At 41.5% G+C, this 19423-nt stretch overlaps 1 protein-coding gene and 1 non-coding gene across 7 annotated transcripts in view; one reads left to right on the top strand and one right to left on the bottom strand.

The window, feature by feature from the left end:
- The window catches only part of KDM2A (lysine demethylase 2A), a 93357-nt gene that overhangs the window by 58576 nt on the left and 15358 nt on the right, over positions 1-19423 (top strand). For 5 of the 6 annotated variants that reach the window (XM_055580682.1, XM_055580681.1, XM_055580684.1 and 2 more), the window contains 7 exons: positions 2170-2238; positions 2764-2870; positions 3211-3304; positions 4462-4615; positions 4716-4831; positions 8384-8510; positions 10376-10770. In XM_055580682.1, coding sequence (XP_055436657.1) covers positions 2170-2238; positions 2764-2870; positions 3211-3304; positions 4462-4615; positions 4716-4831; positions 8384-8510; positions 10376-10770 — 1062 coding nt within the window. The remainder of the gene's footprint in view (positions 1-2169; positions 2239-2763; positions 2871-3210; positions 3305-4461; positions 4616-4715; positions 4832-8383; positions 8511-10375; positions 10771-19423) is intronic. The other variant, XM_055580686.1, reaches the window with a different exon arrangement.
- TRNAS-GGA (transfer RNA serine (anticodon GGA)) lies at positions 11494-11565 on the bottom strand. Its single transcript has one exon. It is a non-coding gene; the product is annotated as a tRNA-Ser (tRNA).

Here is a 19423-nt window from a genome sequence, read left to right as displayed (position 1 = left end):
CTGTCTACAAGATCCTTTCCTTGAGGGGGATTGGTTTCACTTTTAAAATATACTTAGTCATTTTTGGACCACTTTTATTCCTGTCTCAGAACTCACTTGAGTCAAGTATTCCATCTGGAGCAATGGAATTTGGAATGTACTAATATTTTAAACATTATTTTAAAGTCTCAGTGTTGTATCCCATCTTCATTTAAATTATCCTAATTGTACCCTTTGACTTTCAAAGTTAAAATGTGGTTAATTGGTTATAATAATGTTTATATATACATATACATACGTACCTTCAACTTACTAGATAGTTGCATTATTATCACTAACACATTGGTATGCACAGACCAAGGGAAAATGTTCTGTCAGTGTGATGTAAAGAGATCTCCAGTCTTGACATGAAAGAAGAAATGAGGCAGAGAAGAAAGACCAGAATCCCAGGCAGGAGGAATAGTATGTGCAAAAGTAGGTGCAAGGAGAGTGAGCTGGGCAACTTTGAACTGTCCATTTTGGGTGGTAGCATGAAGTGAGGTTCTCTCTAGAGGAGAGAGATGGCTTCTGCTGTCATCCCAGCAGTAACTTAGAAGTAGATGAAGAAGTAGCAGATATAATGTGCAAGTTTGTTTGGTGATGGGGAAATTAGTTCATGGAAGGTGATGAGCTGTTTTTGTAGTGTGTGATTTGATTATGTCCCAGTTTGGCCCTGTATTGGTACAGAACAGGTAGAAACTGGTGATTATCCATCCTGGAGACTTGTTCTCAAACGGATGTGACCATTTAGCAAAAGGCCTATCCAGAGCCTAAAGAGTAACCTAAGAAGGAGGTATGAACACCTTACTACAGTATTCTTTTGGTAGTCAGATGATACCCAATAAAATCAAACAGAAAGAGGACAGAGAATGACTTACTGCTGCAGGTGAGAATTCTAGCCAGAAAGATCCAACTATCTCTGAGTGAACACTTAACAAAAAAATACTCATGTGTTCCTAATTTTTCCTGTTCCTGTCCAGACATAAGAACTTATAGTAAGTATATTGAACAAGTCAGTTATCCTTTATTCTGGTAAAGGCTTTCCAAAGGACAGTTCCAGGAGATGAGAGATCCTGGCCACTACACTAAGAGAGCAGAAATTAGGTTTTGTTTGATGAGAAGAAAGAAACCTGGAGCTCAGTCAGTGTTCCTAGGCCCAGTGGATGCTTGGTTAAAGCTGTTGGATCCCTGAGTGGAAATTCTTTGAAATGGGCCAGAAAGTGAATCTTCATAGTTGTTCCTCACTTGCTTATTTAAACTTGGATGTCATCAGTGACCCCTTCCAAAAACTCACGTTTTACATCTGAGTATCCACTCGATATTCGCCTATATCATTACACACAGATTGTATGCATTTATCTAGATATATTGGAGAAGGCAATGGCACCCCACTCCAGTAATTTTGCCTAGAAAATCCCATGGACGGAGGAGCCTGGTAGGCTGCAGTCCATGGGGTCGCTAGAGTCGGACACGACTGAGCGACTTCACTTTCACTTTTCACCTTCATGCATTGGAGAAGGAAATGGCAACCCACTCCAGTGTTCTTGCCTGGAGAATCCCAGGGACGGGGAAGCCTGGTGGGCTGCCGTCTATGGGGTTGCACAGAGTCGGACACGACTGAAGTGACGCAGCAGCATCTAGATATATGTTGTAAGGAAATAAATGATGAAATATATACAGACATAAGTTATAAAGCTTGCCAGATACATCTTTTTTATAGCCATAAGTTAGATATCTGTAGCACCAGTGCTTTGCTGAATCCATGGTTGTTTGACTCACACTTAGCTACTTAAGACTGTTTCTTGGAGTTCAGTGGTTGGGTGCAGACATTGGAAGATATAGGACATGTTACGATTCAGTGTAAAGTGTTTAAATAAGTTCATACTGTTTTCATTTCTCATTTCTTTCAGCACATATTATTTAAAACAGGTTCCTGGACTTCCCTGGTGATCCAGTGGTTAAGACTCCATGCTTCCGTTGCAGAGGGCATGGGTTCAGTCCCTAGTGGGGGAAGTTCCCCATGCTGCATGGTGTGGCCAAAGGAAAAAACCAGATTCCTAAACTCTGATAACATTATTTCAAAAAATTTTAACATGTTTTTACGTGTAATCCTCACAATATTCCTTTGAGGTAATTATCCTCATTTTACAGATAAGTTCCAGAGCCTCACAAAAGATCTTGAGAAAACGTGATAGACCTGGAACTCTGATTCCTAACCCAGTAGGTTCTATAGCACATTGCTCATATAAGGCTGCAAATCCCTATAGAATTCTTTTCTCCTCCCCTCTCCTTTCCTCCTCCCCTCTCCTTTCCTCCTCCCCTCTCCTTTCCTTTTCTTAAATGTTTGGTATCTTGGCTCTTGTAGCAGTTTGTCTTTCAATAAGTTTACAGGAATCTTCCAGAAAGTGCCTTTTATCTCCACCCTTCAACCCCCACCCCCGCCAGTATAGCTGGTTATGCCAGTCTGCCACACAGAGAGGGTTTTATTGGGTACTACTGCATCATTTAATGACTTTGTTTTGATTAGTGCTATCTTTGTGATCATGCTCGTGGAACCATTAGTCTTTATTTTCACTTAATAATTATATCTATAATGTTTGCCTGTTGACCCCGAATTTAACAGAAGATTGTTTGCTTGCTGGAAGTTAAATTGTAGTCTTTCAGTATGTGTTTTGAGAATTTCTGTTTTTCTTGACTTGAGCATTCTCTTTAATCCCAACCTAAATGTTCTTCCTCCTTCTAAAGGTGGATTTCATTGACTGGGTAGACAATATGTGGCCAAGGCATTTGAAAGAAAGTCAGACTGAATCAACAAATGCCATCTTGGAGATGCAGTATCCTAAAGTGCAGAAGTAAGTGGCTTACCCTGCATTTTCCTCAGTGTGCTGTGGGAGACCAGAGTGATAGCAAGGAATGGGTCCTCCCTTAGCAACCTTGCTTCATGTCCCAAGACAGTCGAGTTTAGTTCCAAAGGAAGAGTGTATGTAAGAGCCCCATAGCCATGGTAACATAAAGGAAAACAAACTTTTCTTCTGATACTGTGATGACTTGAGATTGCATTCCTCTCACCAGCTGGGAGTTTATATCAGGTGGAAGATGGAGGGGAGTACACAGGGGAGAGTGTGGCATTGTTGTGGGAAAAGTCTCCTTTTTCTCATCAGTGCACTAACACTACTGCTTTTTTTGGGTCAGGTACTGTCTGATGAGTGTTCGAGGCTGCTATACTGACTTCCATGTGGACTTCGGTGGTACCTCTGTTTGGTATCATATCCATCAAGGGGGAAAGGTATGGTCACAATTGTGATGGGGATTGGAATCTGAAGCTTGTTATATGACTTAGCTTCAGTTCATGCATGCTTCATATACCCTGAAAACTAGTCTATTAGGAGATACACATACACGAATCTGGAGAGAATCGTAGACTAAGTTGACTTTCTTGGCTAGACTCCAGTAGAAACTGGTATCTATCTAGCCCATTTTCCTTTTGCCAATATTGGCACCAGTACTTAGTAAACTTCAACAGTCCTGTTTACAAATTCCCAAAGCAGAATTCTCCAAATGAAGGCAAGGAAGTGGTTTTAAGAGGAAAAGATAACTTCTCTACGTGGAAGTATAGTAAATAGTAGAAGGGAACACAAAGTGGGGCTAGATTGACAATGAAATCAGTCAACTGGGTTCCATACCACTTTTCCCTATATAGCAGCATTGGTCTGAAATGTAGCCAGAGGAAGCCTTTAAGTCCTGTATGGGGATATAAACAGATTTTGAAAGATTATCCTCATTCATAAAGCCTTATATTCCAGCTTCTGAGAGTGCTTCTGAATGCTGTATGAGAATGGAAATGTAGAATTAATATCAGAGGTTTATAGTATTATACTCTTATTGGTACCTTTTTTTCTTGTTAAGAAGTAAAAGCATTTATGAGAGAAAGGTAGAACTGGAATGAAAACAAATGATGCTTTTAAAATGTGAGGGCTGAATTAGAACAGCTATATCTCCAAATCCAGAGTCACTTTGTTTACTTTAAATCTATTTAGATGGTGTCCTGAGTTTTGTCCTTTTGATCTTGGAATCGAGCAACCCAGGCCTGTCTTTTGGAGATACTGTATACCTAACTAACTGAGGCCAGCCAGCTAGGGGCAAGGAAGGGACTGCCTAGGTGACAAGCTTAATGCCCTCCTTCTCTCCAAGTCCTGTATAGGTTCCGGGTTCTACAATCAAACCCCAGGGAAGCCCTAATGCTGTTTGATCAAGTGGAGGACAGAAAAGGTCTACTTCCCTGAGGCCTCTAGAATTTCCCAAATGGTCAAGTTCTGTAGGCTGGGAGGATTGCTTGCTTCTCTTCTACCTGTTGGTCTTAACTTTGTACCTGTTTTATCAGTTGAGGGAGACGACTGGGTCATGTCAATGGCTGTTAACAGACTGAAGTTTTTTAACTCACAGGTCTTCTGGCTCATCCCCCCTACAGCCCACAACCTGGAGCTGTACGAGAATTGGCTGCTGTCAGGGAAACAGGGAGACATCTTTCTGGGTGACCGGGTATCAGATTGCCAACGCATTGAGCTCAAGCAGGGCTATACCTTCGTCATTCCCTCAGGTAAGCAAGATGGAAAAAAGTGAGTCGTCTACTCTAGCCTCTGAGAGAGCCACACTACAGTGAGTGCTTACAGCCTCTGCCCTCCGTTCCTTTCTCCTAGGCTGGATTCATGCTGTGTATACTCCTACAGATACATTGGTGTTTGGAGGCAATTTTTTGCATAGCTTCAATATCCCCATGCAGTTAAAGATATACAACATTGAAGATCGAACACGGGTAAGTAACTATGTAAGAATTAAATGTGAAGAGGTTTCATATATCTGTTTTTACTCTGCTTACTGTGTAACACTCAAACTATTGTACTTGAACATATAAATGTGTACATTGCCTTTCTCAACTGGGGTTCCATGAGAGAATTAAACTTTACATAAAATGATTTGTGTGTCTTATTTTGTCAGTTTTTCACAGGGTGTTACATAGCTGATAATCATCCAGGATAAATAGGGGGAAAGTTACATGCAGTAGATACCTTAAGGCAAGAGTTGACAAACTTTTTTGTAAAGAACCAGATAGTAAATATTCTAGGCATTGTGGGCCATACAGTATCTGTCACAAGCACTTACTCTGCCTTGTAGAAAGAAGCATTTAAACAAGTGAGGATAGCTCAAATATATTACAATTGTATTTATGAACACCGAAATTTGATTTCTTATAATTTTCTTATGTCACAAAATTCTCTCTTAGTTAGATTCTGCCTTACCCCCTACCATTTAAAAGTGTGATATGTTAATGATTGATGAATCTTGGAAAAGCTATGAAAGTCTTAGTGGTACTGCTCTATAAACTTTTTGGTGGATTTGAAAGTTTTCAGGATTAAAAATTAAAAAATAATTAATGAATTCATAATTGTTAGAAGGAATGGTTACTGACTAACGATCAGTTAATCATTTTGGTGCCTATTTTGAAACATGTATTTTGGTTAGAGCTACCTATTACATAAATATTACACATAAGAGACAAGATTGTTGCTGTCGAAGTTATAGAGATTGCCCTGTTAGAATTAAGAGAGGATACAGTGCTTGAATTTTATAGAATTTTATAGCTTGTTTGTTAAAAGTAGTGAAACTACAGAAGATATAATAGTAGTTTAGTAAATTTGAAGTTAAAGTAACAGTAAAAATAGTTAAAATGTTTTAAAAGAGAAAAATCACATAATTTCATAGTAAAATACTCTTATTTAACTCAAAATCATTTTGCAATAATACCATCTACCTTGGTGTAAGATTCAATCTGAAAATATTTTTAAAAAGCATTTCCTTTTTTGGCTAAAAATTGCCATTATGTCCTTTACTTAATTGTTTGCTCAGTTTGAGGGAAGAAAGGGAGGATATATATTTAATACTGTAGGTAAAATGAGCACCTTAACTCTGCATGGAAAAGTCTCCTGCAGACTGTTAAACTGGTAACAACTAATCTTGGTTTGTCTATCTAATTTTCATAGACTTTGTTTATCAGAAAATGTCAAATTTCAGTATCTGACATACTGTTTCATTTTTCCTAAATATGACTTAATTCTTTCCTTCCAAATAAGGAACTCTCTGTGTTTCCATGAAATTTCACTGGGTCCTCTACACATGTCCACAGAGGCTTTTTTTTTTTTTTTTGCTTTCCACACCCAAGCTTTTACATTGCCAGTACCAACCTGACATACATTTATTATGTTACCAACTTCTTTAAACTTAACAAAGTTTAACGTAAAAGAGAATGTGTAGAGAATGCTTTAGTAAAGAAATATAAAATATGTTATAAATTTAATGCAATATGTTAGTTACTTTTGCCATGCCGGTATAGAAATATACTATTTGAATTGAGCATTGGTAAGTCTATTGATAGTGCTTAAAGGTTCAATAATTTTATAATGAATATTAAAAACTTTTTTTTTTTTTTTTTTTTTTTCAAGAATTCCAACCCAGCCTTAGAAATTGTGTGCTCTGGGTGTCTAGCAGCATAGGTAAAATGTAACGGGGTAGTTTGGGTGTATGATGTCCTGGCTATTATTAGTTCAGTCTCTTGAGTTCCAAGTGAAGAATTAAAAGTGTAATGCCCATTTTATATTTTATTTTACTTTATTTTATTTTTTAAAACTTAAAAGGCAAACAGAGACGTGCAGTGTATTATGTATGTTTAATTTAGGGGGAATCAAGTATCTGTTAATTCTTGTGTTCCCTCCTGGTGTACTAGAAGTAAATTTATTTTATTTTCAAACAAGGGAGGAGAAACCTCTTCTAGTTGTTGAAGCTGTAGTGGCATCAGAGACTAAGATTCAGAGCCTAAAGCCTTTGCATTGGAAAGCTAATGAAAAGTACATTGTCTCTCCTGCCTTGCAATGAGGAAAGTGATCTTATTCCCCAGTGATGCCCTGTGACCTAGTGAAGGGTTTTGAAAAGGGATGTCCATCTGAGTCTCCTCGATTTGGAAAGATTGCCTGACACGGAGCTTTGAAAAGTAGGTGGGAACATTCTCAGGAGTTACATATTCAGATCAATCCTAAAAGTATTGTTTTCCTTATCCTTTTGAAAGAAGCCCTCTCTGAAAGAAGACAGGCAGAATATACAAGCATACCTCAGAGATCTGGCAGGTTTGGTTCAGTACTACTGCGATAAAGTGAATATTGCCATAAACTGAATCACAGTATTTTTCTTTTTCCAGTGCATATAAAAGTTATATTCACATTATACATAGTCTGTTAGTTATTTTTATATTACTTGTCTGTTAATGTACAGTAGCATTACTGTACATAATGTACAGTAGCTTTTAAAAAAAAGTATGTACTTTAATTTAAAAATGCTTTATTGCAACAAAATTCTGTAAAGCAGTTATCCTTCAATTAAAAAATGATTGATTAAAAAAACAAAAAAAAATAAAGATAAACAAGAGTTAAAACAGGAAAAGAAAACACTTTATTGCTAAACAGTGCTAGTCATCATCTGACAAATGCAGGGTTGCTACAAACCTTCAATTTGTTTTTTTAAAAAAAAAGGCCACAATATCTGTGAAACTCGGTAAAGTAAAGCACAGTAAAATGAAGTATGCCTGTATTTAAGATAATCTCCATGGTTGATCTTGCTCAGTGATTGATCCATGCTGATTTGCGGGTTCCTTGACCATGATAAATCTAAAGGGCAATTATTTTTACTATAATTCACTTGGAATAATTTCATACTGTTTTGGGGAAGAATGGAAAAAAGCTAAAGAGAGCAGCTGATGAGGCCACATGGAATAGTAACCTGATTTGTGGACATACCATCTTGGTAGAGTATTATGAAGCAGGCAAGCTGAGAGCTAATAGTGGGAGGAAATACTCAGTCTAGTGTCCTAGATGAGGTATAGCTTGGGAATGCATCTCTAATCATACCTTCATGTATGTAAGGACATAATAAAAACATTTACCATTATATTCTGTGTTTCATGGCCTTCTGATTCAGGTACAGGCAAGAATGGTTGATATATACAGAAAGTATATTGTGCCTTACTAACATTTTACTCTCTGCCTCAAAACTTCTTTTTGATGCTTTCCCACTCAACAAGAGAGCTTCTTGATAGTTCTGAATGGTCTTTGCAAGTATCTGTTAACTTTATTGATGATATCCCAAGACCAATAGTTTTTAAGTTGACTCACTTAAATTCTTGCTTCACATGGCAACCTAGGATTACATGTCAACTAGAGAGAGATTTTCCTGGGCTAGTTATTAGAGTGATTGTTTGTTACTCTCTTTCCTGAAAAATAGTTATTAGCTTGACTTTCTCATTATTTTGTTCCCATGTTAGGTTCCTAATAAGTTCCGCTATCCATTCTACTATGAGATGTGTTGGTACGTGTTGGAGCGCTATGTGTACTGCATAACCAACCGCTCTCACCTAACTAAGGAATTTCAGAAAGAGTCCCTTAGCATGGGTAAGTGTTCCACCTACAGGAACTTTCAAGATACTCCACAGGACTGAGGGTAAGGCCAGGAATATTCCACAGGCTATTTCCCAGTTGTTTTTTTATGGTTTATCTTTTTACTTATCTACTTAGAAGTACCGAATCCATTCATTGAAGTTAATATGGTTACAGTTGATCTCCTACCCAGATGTGAATTATAAGGGCTAAATGAAATATTCTGGATCTCATCTGGTGTTAGTACTTTGCTCTTCAAGAAAGTAATCAGTTGGAAATTCCCTGATGGTCCAGTGGTTAGGACTCTGTGCTTTCACTGCCGTGATCCAGGTTCAGTTCCTGGTTGGGGAACTAAGATCCTGCAAGCAGCTCTGTATGGGCAGAAAAAAGTCTTAACATGTTCTATTGTGTAAAGAATGGTCTTTGGCACAATAAAAACTAGGATTGCATCATCAGAGTTACTCTTAACTGTATTTCAGGCACCAAACTAAGCAGTCTGTATCCATTAAGTTGTTATTACCTGTGAGGTGTGTATATCATCCATATTTTACAAATGGTGACATCAAGGTTCAAGGAAATTAAAAAACTTGCTCATGATCTAAGAGTTAATAAATGAGAATGTTACAACTTAAATCATGTTGGTAAGATTCTAAAATGTGTATTCTTCTGAGTTTTAATGTCTCCCTAACTTACACTGGAGAAATATTTTATTGGATGTCAAGGTAGTTTCAGTTATACATTTTTAGGCTAGTCCATGCCTTGAAAATAAAGAGGAGCCAACACTGCCATATCCTGTGGTCACGTAAGCAAAATACTTTTTGCCTTAGCATTTCCTCTCAGGATAATTGATGTTGTCATTTGAAAATAAAACATGCTCAACAATATGTGAAAGCAGGATATAGAATTGTATATACAGCATGATCCTAATTTTGTTTGAAAATATGTCAAGTTGTAGTTATACACATATGTATAGAAAAAGATGGAAAGACAATCCATCACACGCTTGAGTTTCTCCAAGGGTGGAGAATACAGGATGACTTACTTCTTTGCACCTTCCTGTATTTTCTAAATTATTAATAGTCAGCATTTATTTCTTTCATAATAAAAGACTAGTTAACATTTAAAAATTCTTCATTCCAAACTTTCTTTTGTTTTGACTATCAAAATCTTCCTTTAAAAAATATTCATGTTATTTTATTAGCCATGTTGCTAAGATTTTGATTCCAAAGCTTAATTTTATGGCCAAAATTTTGAACAAAGGTGGTTTTTAAATATATGTGCTTCGTGTTTTTGTTGTTTCGTTACTAAATCATGTCTGACTCTTTGCAACTCCATGGACGGTAGCCTGCCAGGCTCCTCTGTCAATAGAATTTTCCAGGCAAGAATACTGGAGTGGGTTGCCACTTCCTTCTCCAGGGGATCTTCCCTGACCCAGGGATCGAACCCGTGTCTCCTGCATCGGCAGGCACATTCTTTACCACTGAGCGACCAGGGAAGCCAGTGTGCTTCATATTAGTACTAGTCTTTTAAAAGATAATGAGATCATAATCCTTAAATTAAGTTTGAACTTGAAACTCATTTACAGCTATTTTCATGGGTGACTTATTTTCAGCACACTGTCTATTAAAGACTGCACCCTTCCCAATCTTTTAAAAATCCAATTGACTGTTGCCTCAGTTGTCCTACTAACTCAGGATCCTGTTTTTACCTGTAACTGATTTTCAGCAGTAGACAAATGGGTTGGAATAGGGAAGACTGTTTTTAAACTGGGGTGACTTTGTCGTTTATAATTTCAGGGTCCCTCCCATACTACCTATTTCTCTTGTTGATCACATGGCCAAGTGGCACATTCATACCACACTTTCTCTTCATACTGGCAGATTTGGAGTTAAATGGGTTGGAGTCTGGAAACGGGGACGAGGAAGCAGTAGACCGAGAGCCCCGGCGCTTGAGCAGTAGACGTTCTGTCCTCACCAGCCCTGTGGCCAATGGAGTCAACCTGGATTATGATGGACTGGGCAAAACCTGCCGAAGTCTTCCAAGTCTGAAGAAAACTTTGTCTGGGGACTCATCCTCTGACTCTAGCCGGGGTTCCCAGAATGGCCAAGTGTGGGATTCCCAGTGTAGCCCCCGAAAGGACCGACAGGTGCATCTGACCCACTTTGAGCTTGAAGGCCTTCGTTGCCTTGTAGATAAATTGGAATCTCTGCCACTGCACAAGAAATGCGTCCCTACAGGGATAGAAGACGAAGATGCTCTCATTGCTGATGTGAAGGTAAGGGTTCGTTGTGTTGCATAAAGGCTGCTAATCTGGCTAGGACAGTCAGTTTCTGGATTCTGAGAGAAAATTCGGGAGTTTGGGGTGATCTTGGTTCAACCAGAAAGAAGTTAAGTGTGTGTGTGTGTGTGTGTGTGTGCACGCACGCGCGTGTGCGTGCTTGGGCTGTACAGTGTTTCAGTTCCTAAAATGAGGTTAGGTCCCTATTAGGAAAATGTAAACATTTGTATGTTCAGTTAGGATTTAAACCCGATCTTAAAAATGCAGATTTCAGGCTGACCCTAGAAAAAGGGTGAACCTGAGAAAAATGTTTATGTTAAGAAATGTTACTTAGAACTTAAGTTACACTCCGATAAAGAGGCCTATTTCAGAGCAAAAATGGCCGGTAAAATCTCTAGCAGTCTTATCCCAAGCACATTTGTTGTTGTTCAGTTGCTAAGTCGTGTTCAACTCTTTACAACCCCATGGACTGCAGCATGCCAGGACATGAGTTTGGGTAAACTCCAGGAGTTGGTGATCAACAGGGAGGCCTGGCCGTGCTGCAGTCCATGGGGTTGCCAAGAGTCGGACACGACTGAGCAACTGAACTGAAAGTGAAGTCACTCAGTTGTGTCCGACTCTTGGCGACTCCATGGACTGTAGCCTACCAGCCTCCTCCCTCCATGGGATTCTCCAGGCAGGAGTACTGGAGTGGGTTTCCATTTCCTTCTCCAGGGGATCTTCCCGACCCAGGGATCGAACCCGGGTCTCCTGCATTCCAGGCAGATGCTTTAACCTCTGAGCCACCAGGGAAGCCCAGTCCATGGGGTTGTAAAGAGTTGAACACGACTTAGCAACTGAACGACAACAACAAATGTGCTTGGGATAAGACTGCTAGAGATTTTACTGGCCATTTTTGTTCTGAAATAGGCCTCTTTATCAGAGTGTAACTTAAGTTCTAAGTAACATTTCTTAACATAAAACTGAACTGGGCTTCAAATTTATCTACATTAAGACTTAAATACATTGGGGCAACTTCTGAGAAAAGTGTCATTTTAAATGTAATTCATCTTACTGCCAAATCGAGTTTCTTCATGTTGTATATTTTTCTTCTTTCTCTGTAAGTCTCCCAGCATTCAGTTCAGTTCAGGCGCTCAGTCGTGTCCGGCTCTTTGCAACCCCATGGACTTGCAGCACACCAGGCTTCCCTGTCCATCACCAACTCCCTGAGCTTACTCAAACTCATGTCCATTGAGTCATGATGCCATCCAACCATCTCATCCTCTCTCATCCCCTACTCCTCCCACCTTCAATCTTTTACAGCATCAGGGTCTTTTTCAAATGAGTCAGTTCTTCACATCAGGTGGCCAAAGTATTGAAGTCTCAGCTTCAGCATCAGTCCTTCCAATGAATATTCAGGACTGATTTCCTTTAGGATGGACTGGTTGGGTCTCCTTGGTGTCCAGGGGACTGTCAAGAGTCTTCTCCAACACCACAGTTCAAAAGCGTCAGTTCTTCAGCACTCAGCTTTCTTTATAGTCCAGCTCTCACATCCGTACATGACTACTGGAAAAACCATAGCTTTGACTAGACGGACCTTTGTTGGCAAAGTAATATGTCTGCTTTTTAGTGCTTAGTAATCTTCAAAGTCCATCCCACTCCTCATATATTGGTCTCAAAGAAATGAATTTATTTTTAGGGAATCCAGATTTGAACTGTCTGAACTGGAGAGAGTTCTAGTAAATCTTTCCTCATGTATCTCATATGAAACCATTGGGGGCTACCCCAGAGGGCCAGTGATTTAGACTGAGCTTCCACTGCAGGAGACAAGGGTTCAGTCCCTGGTCAGAGAACTAAGATCCCACATGCCACCATATGTAGCAAAAAAAAAAAAAGTGACCATTAATACAAACACGAAAGTCTTTAAATCACTGTTTGGAATTATGTCTTCAGTGCAGGGCATGTGTATGTGTATTAGGAAGCTAGTTAACCATTTGTAACATGTTATTTTTAAAACCTTTTGTATATATTGTTTTAAGCCACAGAAGAATTTATAAGGAATAATTTTATGTGACCTTAAGGAAGATGGGCTAAATATCTCATAGTATGACTTTTTTATTCCTGATCCTTATACAAGTGTTTCTTGGCTACCACTAAACAACCAGCCGAGGTTCTCCCTACCTTCTGCCAGATACCTCAGGAAAGAACTCCAAAGACTGGGCTAAGACCTAGACTTCTAATTTTTTTATTTTTTTCTTTCTTCAATTGACATTCTAACTATATCTTATTATTTATGCATCATTGAGATGATAAAAACTTTTAAGAGACTGAAAGGATTGGTAACCTAGTGAGGTTGGTCCTCTCCATAGTGATAGAACCTAGGCAGTTGTTTTTACAGTTTAGTTTTATAACGTTGTAGACAAGGCAGGTGGTATTGTGGCCTTGTTTATGTGAGGAGATAACTAAGCTCCAGGTAGGTGTGGTCCTGTGTCGATGATTGGTACAGTGCGCCAGAACAAACTTAGCCGTACTTTCCCATATTCACAAGCCAGTTCCCAAACTCACTTCCCACCCCTGAGTGAACAAAGGACACTATATTTTTTGTTTTTCATTGCAGTGGGACACACATATTTTCCTGAGAGTTTGAGTGTAGCATCTTTTTTTTTTTTTTCTACAGAAGGTTGTCTCTTTTTTTGGCCAGGCCACAGGGTTTGCATGATCTCAGTTCCCTAACCAGGCACTGACCCCAGGTCACGGCAGAGAAAGTCTGAAATCGTAACCACCAGGCCACCAAGGAACTTCCCCAAAGTTTCTTCTTTCTTTTTTTAAAATTTTATATTGGCCGTGCTTTGTGGCATGCAAGATCTTAATTACCAGACCAGGAATCGAACCTGTGCCCCCTGCATTGAGAGCATGGAGTCTTAACCACTGGACCACCAGGAAAGTCCACAAGTTTCTTTTTTCCTAGCTCTTCTACCATGGATGTGGAAAACATTAAATTGTGACTTTGGTGACTTACTAACTTGTATAATTGCCTTTAGGAACCCTAAGAAGGAAGGTTTTATAAGTTTATCTCTCACTAATATTCTTTTAGCCTGGGGATCTGCATTTTTAATTTATGAAAAAGAGAAATATCTTTTTAATCCTAAGGGATGTCTATAGATAGATTTGATTTCATTGAATCCAGTTGTAGGAAGTCATATTATAATTCACTAATCAGTTGTACAGGTCAAATGTCATGATAGAAATACACAAACTATTAACTAATTTGACCAAACTCCGGGAGATAGTGAGTGCCTGGGGTCACAAAAAGTTGGACACAACTTAGCGACTGAACAACATCTCTTAACTAATATAGTTGCTGCTAAGTCGCTTCAGTCGTGTCGGACTCTATGCAACCCCATAGACGGCAGCTCACCGGGCTCCGCCGTCCCTGGGATTCTCCAGGCAAGAACACTGGAGTGGGTTGCCATTTCCTTCTCCAAACTAATATAGTTAAATAAGGATATTTATAGAGGTAGAGTAGTAGGGGAAAATGTAGAAAGATTTGTGTCAAACTTTAGGCAGAGTAAAAGGCGGCAGCAAGAAAGGGAATGAGTTAAGAAGAGCCATCTAAAGCTCTTAACACTGTGACAAGTGCCCTAAGAGAGCTTGCTATTTATCAGGAATCATAGAAAACGTGGGTGCCTTTGCTCAGTAAGATAGAGGTGGCATAGAGACCAGGTCATAAGAGAATGAGTGGCCCAGTAGGATGACTGCACAGACTGGCAGTGTTTGAGTTCTCCCTTGTTTACCCAATACCGTATCAAAATATAGCTGATGACAGAAGACAAAAGATTTAGAGACCGGCTCTGCAAGTACTTTGAGTTAAGATCAAATGGATTACTTATTCCTACATTTGACCTGTTATATTTAATTTGAGCTTTAGATAATAGTTTCAGACTTGAATACTTTAAAAACCTGAACACCACCAAAAAGAAAAAAGCATTGGATCGTGTGGGTGCCGAATCCCTGCCCAGCTGGAGGCTGCAGTGCCAGAGCGCTTGGTGCTGTGGTAGCACAGGAGGCTGCGCTGCAGCGAAGGGCTAAGCAAGCCAGAGCTCACCCTTCCTGTAAGAGAGAGGAAGGGTCTCTTGTTGTGGCCTATGTGGCTCTCACAAATAACTAGGAAAAGAGGTTAGAGGAACATTGGTGGGATGAGATACCCATAATTACATATTCCCTGGGAGAAGCAGATCTAGTGATGTGGTTAAAGGGCTTTGAAGCTTCTAAAAATGTTCTACAGTATTGAAGAAAGAATCATAGAGTTGCAAGGGGATTAGATGAAATATGGGGCATTAAAAAAGTTGATTTATTGGCAGTTGGGGGAAAGTAATGAGCATATATAAAGTCCTATTTGGGAGGGGTTATAAAGTAACCTTGACTCCTGATCTAAAATTGAGAGGCCATGTCCTTGAGAGATGTTGAGTAAAGAGGCAGGACCTGGAGTAGTATGTATAGTGTATAGTCTAATCCCATTAGTGTTTAAAAAAAAGTATCTTTGTTTGTATGTGCTAAAATTACAGAGGGCCTGGAGTGGGAATGTTAACTCCTTACTGACCATGGGTCATAGCAAGGTGGTGGGAATCAGCTAGAAGGCTGAATTTTTAATCAGACTTTATTGTTTTCTGTTTATTTTGGTAATAAAGCAACTCTTAATATATGTATAAAAAGAGGCACTTAATATATCAATACATCTGGCTGCCCAACTCAGTTAATGAAACAATTTCAGAGTTTTTGAATATTTTTCTACTTTCCTATTTTCTTTAAGACATTTTGATAGGCTTGGCAGAAATGTGACTGTTGGGCAGGATACTAGATCAATAAGAGCCCGTTTTCTCCTCTATAAAAATAACATCTACCTCAGTGGTGATGTTGTGAAAATTACAAATCTTTGAAATTCACTTATTTCACTACTGTAAGTAATCCCTGCCTGCTCTCTGCCAAGAACCAGGCTTAGTGTTGGTATAAATATGCAAACATACTGTGGACCAAACCTCAGGGGGCCTACTAAGGTCCAGTGGAGGAGCAGGCATTTTAAGTGGGCTAAGAAAGTGAGTGACTGACTGACTTCTAGGTTTACAGGTGCTGGACCTGACCCTGAGGACTGGTGGTAGATTCTGTCCTGAGGGAAGGAGGCGCCCTTCTTTTTAGTTAACTGGTTAAAACCCTTGCCTGTTAGATGATGCAGACTGATGACTACAGTATTATCTAAATGATAAAAGCTGTAAATTTATAAATTTGAAATTCTTCCTTTGTGGTACAGTTGGCTACTGCTGCTCTTATCTAAGAGTCTATCTAGCATTTTATTTTATAACTATGATCTAAAAATTTATATGAAGCTCCTCAGGAGGATGATGGGACTGAAGCAGAGTTATGGTTGTGAATAAATACAGAAACACGAATCAGAAATGTTCCTTCATCTGACACTTTGGGAGTGATTCTGACACTAACAAAGAGAAGAGCTGATAGAGAGCCCAGTAAAATTGGATTTTAATCCATCAAGCCAGATGAGGAGGGAAAAAAAGAACCTGTATAAATAAAACTTCATTTGTAGTTTTTACTGATATTTGTAATAATTACTGAGTAAAAAGTTTTGAATAACTCATGTACAAGGCCTATAAAGCTAGATTAAAATAGAGACAATTCTTTAAAAATGTTTTCATATAGTCCTGTATTATGTAATGTTATGTTCTTAGTAATTCTCATCATTGTTGCCTACCTTTTATTCTGAATGAAAAGGAGAAAAAGAATGGGCCTTATTTATAATGTGTGATTTGGGAACTTACTTGAAATGAGTTTCCTAGTGCCCTGATTTTTGTTCTTTCCTGGTGGCCTCTAGAATTTGTGCTTGCTACAACTTGGACTTGTGTTTAGTTTTGGAGTAACTTGTTTCTCTTAAGTATTTGAGCATACTGTATCATCCCTCTAGATTAGATAGCACTAAGACCTAAATAAGCATTTTCCAAGAGGACCTCTCACAATGTTAAGGAAGGTTTTTCTAACATAATAGGCTAATTACAGAGAGTCCTTGAATCGTAAAAGTACAAGTTTAGGATTAGAATGACCATTCACACATTTCCAGGAAGAGCTCCACAGAACAGTACAAAAGTCTCTCCTTCCCTTGGTAAACTAATGTCAGAAGTAAACGTACTGCCCCTGGCACCAGAGCCCCAGGCCTCAGAGAGCCTACTCGGCCATTGACTCTGCAGGAGAAACTCACCGAAACAACTGTCCTGGAATAAGCTAGAATAAATAAGCATGTTTCCAGTGGTAAGAGCTGGGTTCTCAGTGGCCTGAGGTGTTTATTTCAAAGCCACTTCTGTAATTTCCCAAAAAGTCAAGTTACATTTATTAGAGTCTAAAAGTTACATAAATCTGGCCCCAATATACTGAATGCTGAAGCCTGAGGAAAGAGTGCTCCTTCAGTCTGAGTTTAACCCTGACTGTGGATCGGTGAGTGCAGAGTAGGTGGCACGTGTCACTTGAGTGGCTGTCAAAAGTGGCACCAAGATGTGTGACCGAATGGGAGACCGGTTGCTTCATCAGGCAGTGTCAAACGACAGGAATAGGAAGAGTGCGGGGGTGCTGATATCCTAAGGATGGAGTGGTGAGAGGCAGAGTCCGCGCTGTTAACTGAGGCCCCAGGAGAGCGGCAGGTGTGGAGTCGGAGGCGGTGCTGGCCCTAGGTTCCCGGTGCCTGATGCCGAAGCAGGGGAGTGAAGCTCCTGAGGGTGCACCTCAGCTGGTCTGACTTGGTCACGAGGGAGCTGCGGGCGGCTCTCACGGTGCGGGCTGGGGCAGAGGCCGCCGCAGTTGTGAAAGTAGCTGAGATGAACAGACGGATGGTATCCGGTCTTTCGGTATTGGTGGGTATGTGTCATGCCCAAGGTGTTTCTGGAAACGTGTGCTGGCTCTGAATTCTGGGCTAGGGGAGGGGCAGCGGGGGCAGGTGAGGCTGGCCGGCGGTGGGGAGAGCAGGCAACTCCAGAGGCGCTCGACTCCGGGCCGGGCTCTGCCGCAGAGGCTGAACTTCAGGCGACTCGCTGTCTGCTCGGGCACGGGGAGAGCCCTGTGCGCAGCCCTGGGGAGCGCCGCCGTGACAGGGAGGTGACCCTGAGGGCCGGGGTGTGGACCGCGGCAAGGACTTTCGAACGCGGGACCCGACTCTGCATGGGTTAAAGCCTTCCCTTCCCTTCCCTCCGCTGGCGCCTTCCCGATGTCGCCGGCGAGAGCCCTGGGGGCCGGCCCTGGGTTCTGCCCCGGCGCTGACGGGGCGGTGGGAGGGAGAGGGCGGGGCGGCGGCTCCCTCCCGGCGGGCTCTCCTCCAATCGCCGCGCCGGGAGCGCTGCCCAGCACGCCCCCTCCTGACTCTGCCGCAGGACGCTGGGCCCTCTGCTGGCTCGCTCACTCGAGCTCGGCTCCCCTCCTGCCATCTTCCGTTGCAAAGCATTTCTGGGAGCTGCATGTGGGTGACGCAGCAGCATTGTTCGCAGGCACAGGAAGCCGCGGCTGAGCTCTGGGGCTCGAGAAGGAGCGCAGGACGCTGCGCGCCGCTCCCTCCAGGTAGCCTGAAAGGTGATCGCCCGACTGCCCTGCCTTAAGTGCCCTGGGAGATTTCAGATTTTTTTTCAATAAACTGGGATTTTTCCTAGAGGCAGAACACCTAACTCCTTCAGCACAACTTCCAATACAGAAAGCAAAACAAAGACGCTGGGGAAACTTCATCCAAGAGCCTCGGCAGCTCCAGAGGACGGGAAACACAAGGTCAGACGGGCGGGCGGGCGGCAGAGCCCTCTTGGTCTGGGGTGTGTGGTGTGTGGAACTGCAGGGACCGGTCTCGGCGGCGGAGAGGCAGGAGAACTGCCTGCCGGCGAGTCCGGGATAGTGCTGAGGTATCGGTGGTGCCGTCGTTACTGCACTTGTTCCCTCTCCCGGTGGGATGTGCTTTCGAAATGGGTCGTTTACCTTTGGGAGTCTCTTCCCCTTCTCCGCCCAGGCGCCCGCGGTTCTCGTTGCCTTCCTGGGCTGTGGCGGGTGTGGGCTTGCGCTTGAACAGTCTCTCATGCCAGGAGGCTAGATAGGCGTAAGCCTTTCCGCACTCCACCCCCACTCCCTGTCCCAAACCCCCTCTGGTGAAGGGTGGTGGCTTCTTTATATGGTTTCTTGAAGGGCCTCAGCTGGAGTCTGCCTTTTTTGATGAAAGCAGGGTGTGCTTGGTTGTATGGCCCCAGTGAAATAGGGCTTGGAAGGAAATCTGCATTTCCCTCCACACCCACGCAGACCCTAGTAACTGAGTCGTGCCTCTGTGAACAGCTGCCCCCACACCCCACACCCGTCCACCCCCGCCCCAACACAGACACAATTTATCCACCTACCCTTCCTTGTCCCCCACAGAAATCTAGCAGGTAGACTGCTTTTGGTGATAGTTAGGTCCCTGTTCTACTCTTGAACAATTGCGGATCTTTCTGTGCAGTCTGTTTTGCTGAAAGTGGAAAGTCCCTGTTTGTGGACAGTTCAGTGCTCTAGGGGCGGAGGAAATGGGCAGAGTCCTACTCCGCGGCAGCAGTGCGAGGTGGGGGAGGGGAACTCGCACTCCCTAGCACACATTTTGAATGGACCTGAATTTCTC

Source organism: Bubalus kerabau, chromosome 5 (genome assembly GCF_029407905.1).
Source record: "Bubalus kerabau isolate K-KA32 ecotype Philippines breed swamp buffalo chromosome 5, PCC_UOA_SB_1v2, whole genome shotgun sequence".
Classification (NCBI taxonomy): domain Eukaryota; kingdom Metazoa; phylum Chordata; class Mammalia; order Artiodactyla; family Bovidae; genus Bubalus; species Bubalus kerabau.
The sequence above is the reverse complement of the archived record's forward strand: the minus strand, read 5'-3'. Positions and strand labels throughout refer to the sequence as shown.